Source organism: Nicotiana attenuata, chromosome 6, assembly GCF_001879085.1.
Source record: "Nicotiana attenuata strain UT chromosome 6, NIATTr2, whole genome shotgun sequence".
Taxonomy (NCBI): domain Eukaryota; kingdom Viridiplantae; phylum Streptophyta; class Magnoliopsida; order Solanales; family Solanaceae; genus Nicotiana; species Nicotiana attenuata.
In genome coordinates, this window is record NC_031994.1 from 85,022,113 (window position 1) to 85,025,847 (window position 3,735).

The window sequence follows — 3,735 nt, forward strand, 5'->3', positions numbered from 1 at the left end:
TGTCAGTAAGTGGCATACATGGCATGACATGGCTCAAGATTTTATTCGACACTTTCAATACAATATAGACATTACCCCAGACCGCTCCTCCCTATCTAATATGGAAAAGAAACCGAAGGAAAGCTTTAGGGAGTTTGGGCTCAGATAGAGGGAACAAGCTGCTCGAGTCAGTCCCCCAATTGGTGAAGAAGAAATGGTTGAGCTTTTCCTACAAGCCCAGGGGCCCACTACTTCAGTCATTTGATCCCAGCCTTGGGTAAACCTTTCAATGATGTGGTAAAAATGGGGAGATGGTAGAAGAGGGAATCAAGTCAGGCAAAATCACGAGTTATTCTGCATGGAAAGATACTACAAAAGACCTTCAGAACATCTCAGTAAGTTTGGGTGGAAGAAAGAGAAATAGAAAAGATATTGTTGAGCCACGCTAACGACAGGATCCAGTGGGCATTCCTGCTCAACGCTTTCAGCCTCGATATCGACCCCATGGATATCCCTGTGCTCCAGATAATCCTCCCCAATGCTACTTCTTTCACAAAACCCCCAAAGTCGTACATCACCTTTCCAGTACTCCGTCTACAATGCACCACCATATGTTCCACATCCCCAGGGCCCGCGATGGCCTGCACCACTTCCACAAATGTCTTACCCGCCCCCTCAAGCGTATCAACCACCTACCCGCAAAAGGTTCCAACCGAGGCCAGCATACAAAATGAAGAGGCAACAGTAAAAGGAAAAGACTTTCAATCCCATTGGAGAATCATATGCCAGTTTGTTCCAAAAGTTGAGGCAATTGGATATGTTGAAACCGATTCAGATAAAAATGTTGAACCCTCTTCCAAAGAATTTTGATTATTCTCAAAGGTGCGCATATTTCTCTAATGCCCCGGTCACAGCACAGAAAAGTGTTGGCATCTGAAAAGAGCAGTTCAGAAGCTTATTGATGCAGGTGACATTGTCGTGCAAAATCCAGATGCAGTAGACACTAGCCAAAGTCCATCGCCTGTTCATAATGAGACGCATATGGTGGGTATGATTTGTGTTGAAAAGGAATATGAGAATTCTTCTGAGATCCTTAGAAGTCCACGTGCTGCAAAGCTTTCATCGCTATTAGTCTCAGTTCCGGAGGTTGATCTTAAGAACGAGCTGGCAAAAGGGACCCCAACGCAATTTGCTAAAGTCAATGTGATGGAGACTTGCGAAGGTTCTAATACTGTTGATGCGGAACTCAGTGGCTAAGATGTTGAGCTTGGTGATTGGAAAGATGATCCTTTTGTGGCTAGCCGGGAAGGAGTCTTGGTAGTTTATTTTGCTGTCATTTCTGTTGTCCTGGTTATCTCAGGGTTGTAATCCGGATATTGTCTTGTGACTCAAACCCTTTTATCCTTTTATTTTGCGTAGTTTGTTTAGTCGTAGTAACTCTTTTAGTGTTATCTAGGTTTGTTCCAGGGTTGTAACCCCAGTTTATGTTGTTCAAACTCTTTCACCGTCTGTCTAATGCAATTTTCTGTTTTCTGTTATTTCTAGTCATTTATTGTTTAGTTCTCTTCTCCTTTTGTAGTTCCTTTCATGTTGGCTCTAGTGACATGACATGCACGTATAATTTTAGGCCTGGTCTTAAAAGTTAGTTTAATCATGAAGCAATGAAACAAGTTTGAAGATGATGGGACATTTGAGGAAAATAAGTACAGATTTGGACATTTTAAGATCATTTATAGCCCGAATTGTGTGAAACTGGGGCGGATGGTTTGGGAAGTTAAGAGTACGACAAGAATTTGTTACAAGAAAGTGCGTCCCAGACAACTTGAAGCAAGCAACTTTCAGTTCAAGTGCATCTCAAGTTACAACATAAAGCCAAGGAAGTTTGCTCCAAACTGACGGAGCACATCCATTTTGACGAAGAAATCACCCAAGAAGAGCTCTGTACTTGACAAGGCACTAAAGAAAGGTGGAAGGCATATCTGTGATACCAATGCCGATGCTGCAAACGAAATGCTATGCATGATCTTCATCTTTCATCTTCAGGTTGCATGTGTTATACTTGGTATTCTTAGAGATTGGAGGCCCTCTTTCTGCTATCTAAACACTTTATTCTTTGTTACCCCTTCTGAGCCTTATTTGTTTTCTTTCATACCCCTCTTTTGGAATCAATAGCACAGTTCAGAAACACAGATACAGAAGATAAATAAAGAAGAAAAAAGAAGAAAAAGAGAAGAGGAAAAGAGAAAAGAGATTGAAAAAAAAGAAGTAAGTAAAGCAAAAGAAAGAAAAGAAAATAGAAGAAAAGAAAAGAAGAAAAAAAAGAGAAAAAGAGAGAGAAAAGAAGAAAAGAAAAAAAAAGAGAAAAGTACAAAAAACAAAGCAGTTCTTACTCATGAACTACGTTCGACCTGATTCCTTTTAAGGATACGTAGGCAGCCTCACGGTTCGGTCCCATCAAAATAAAATGCAAAGTTCCCTAGGTAAAGAAACTGGGGCACAAGTTGCGGTTTTGTAAAAGATCTGATTCCAAAAGTTGTAATTTTGAACCCATTCAAGTTGTTTTGAGCCTTTATGATATCCTTTCTTTCTAACCCTGTCCAAAATCCACATTACGGTCCAATAAAGACCTCCCAGATAATCTTCGAGAGAGCCGAGCTAGACATGCCAGGAGATGTAATGTTTCTACTATGGGTAATGCCTTGTCATCTGCGGAATCAGAGGGAATAAAAAGAAAAGAATAAAATGAGAGAGTCTTATTGGTGAAAACCTTCACAGGCACCATAAGACGATGGTGAGATGAGAGAAAGAACAAAATGAGAGAGGCTTGATGGTGAAAACCCTTCGGGCACCACAAGTAGAATAAGGATCGTGAATCAAATAGGATAGTCAAGAGCGTTGAAGCCCAGTTTCATGGCGATGAGGTACAACAAGAGTTGAACATGAGACTTTCTTGACAGATTAGGCCATTAATCAAAAAATGCGTGGCATGGTCATTAGAGTTGGTATCCACATCTGATAAGTTTCTACTTTGTAGTTTTCTTGCTAGATCTCATGTCTTTCCATTGTCCCTTATTCTGCCCCCTTTGTTGTTCAAGTCCTCTTTTGAGTCAGTTTGGTAAAAACAAGTGAGAAATGACTTCAAAATATGCTACCAGCTTTCCAATTGCACAAAGCGGAATCTGTCTTGCACATCAAAGTGGCATAAGTCAGGAAAGAACAGTAGGCGCACTGAGTTGGCAACAATCAACGGGTTTTGGATTCATGTAAAATACAAAGGTTCGGTATAAGTCAATTCGTGAGCAATGTAACAGATAAAGGGTATTGGGTTTGAATGGATCAGAGGTATTTTCTGCGATAAGGGTGACAGAGAAAGTGGTTAGTCAACAAACAGGCAAGGTCTTTCAAGTTGAAATCAAGGTTATCATGGCAAGTGAAGGAGCAATCGCTTGCAAAGTCAAGGACACAAACCAACCACCATGTTTAAACTCACAAGTTTTCTTTGTTTGAAACAGGGACGAAGTCTACGTTCGAATCAAGCTTGGAAGCCTGAATTTTTAAGTGCCGTGACCAAATTTTGTCAGCACAAATGCTGTGCGAGAAGGTTTTTACTTGCAGGTGCAAACTGGGGCAGAAAAATTTTGTCGTTTATTTTTTTGATTGCAGGCACCCACATGGAAAACAGGGAACACAGAAAGTTTCAGCAATCAGGCGCTCACCTGGAGAACAGGGAAACGGTTCAAGTTCAGGGAAACAGTT

At 40.9% G+C, this 3,735-nt stretch overlaps 1 protein-coding gene across 1 annotated transcript in view; it reads left to right on the top strand.

The window, feature by feature from the left end:
• The window catches only part of LOC109228055, a 9,197-nt gene continuing 6,077 nt past the window's right edge, over positions 616-3,735 (top strand). The window contains exons 1-3 of the mRNA XM_019393238.1: positions 616-822; positions 1,048-1,201; positions 3,643-3,732. Of these exons, the coding sequence (XP_019248783.1) occupies positions 616-822; positions 1,048-1,201; positions 3,643-3,732 (451 nt within the window). The remainder of the gene's footprint in view (positions 823-1,047; positions 1,202-3,642; positions 3,733-3,735) is intronic.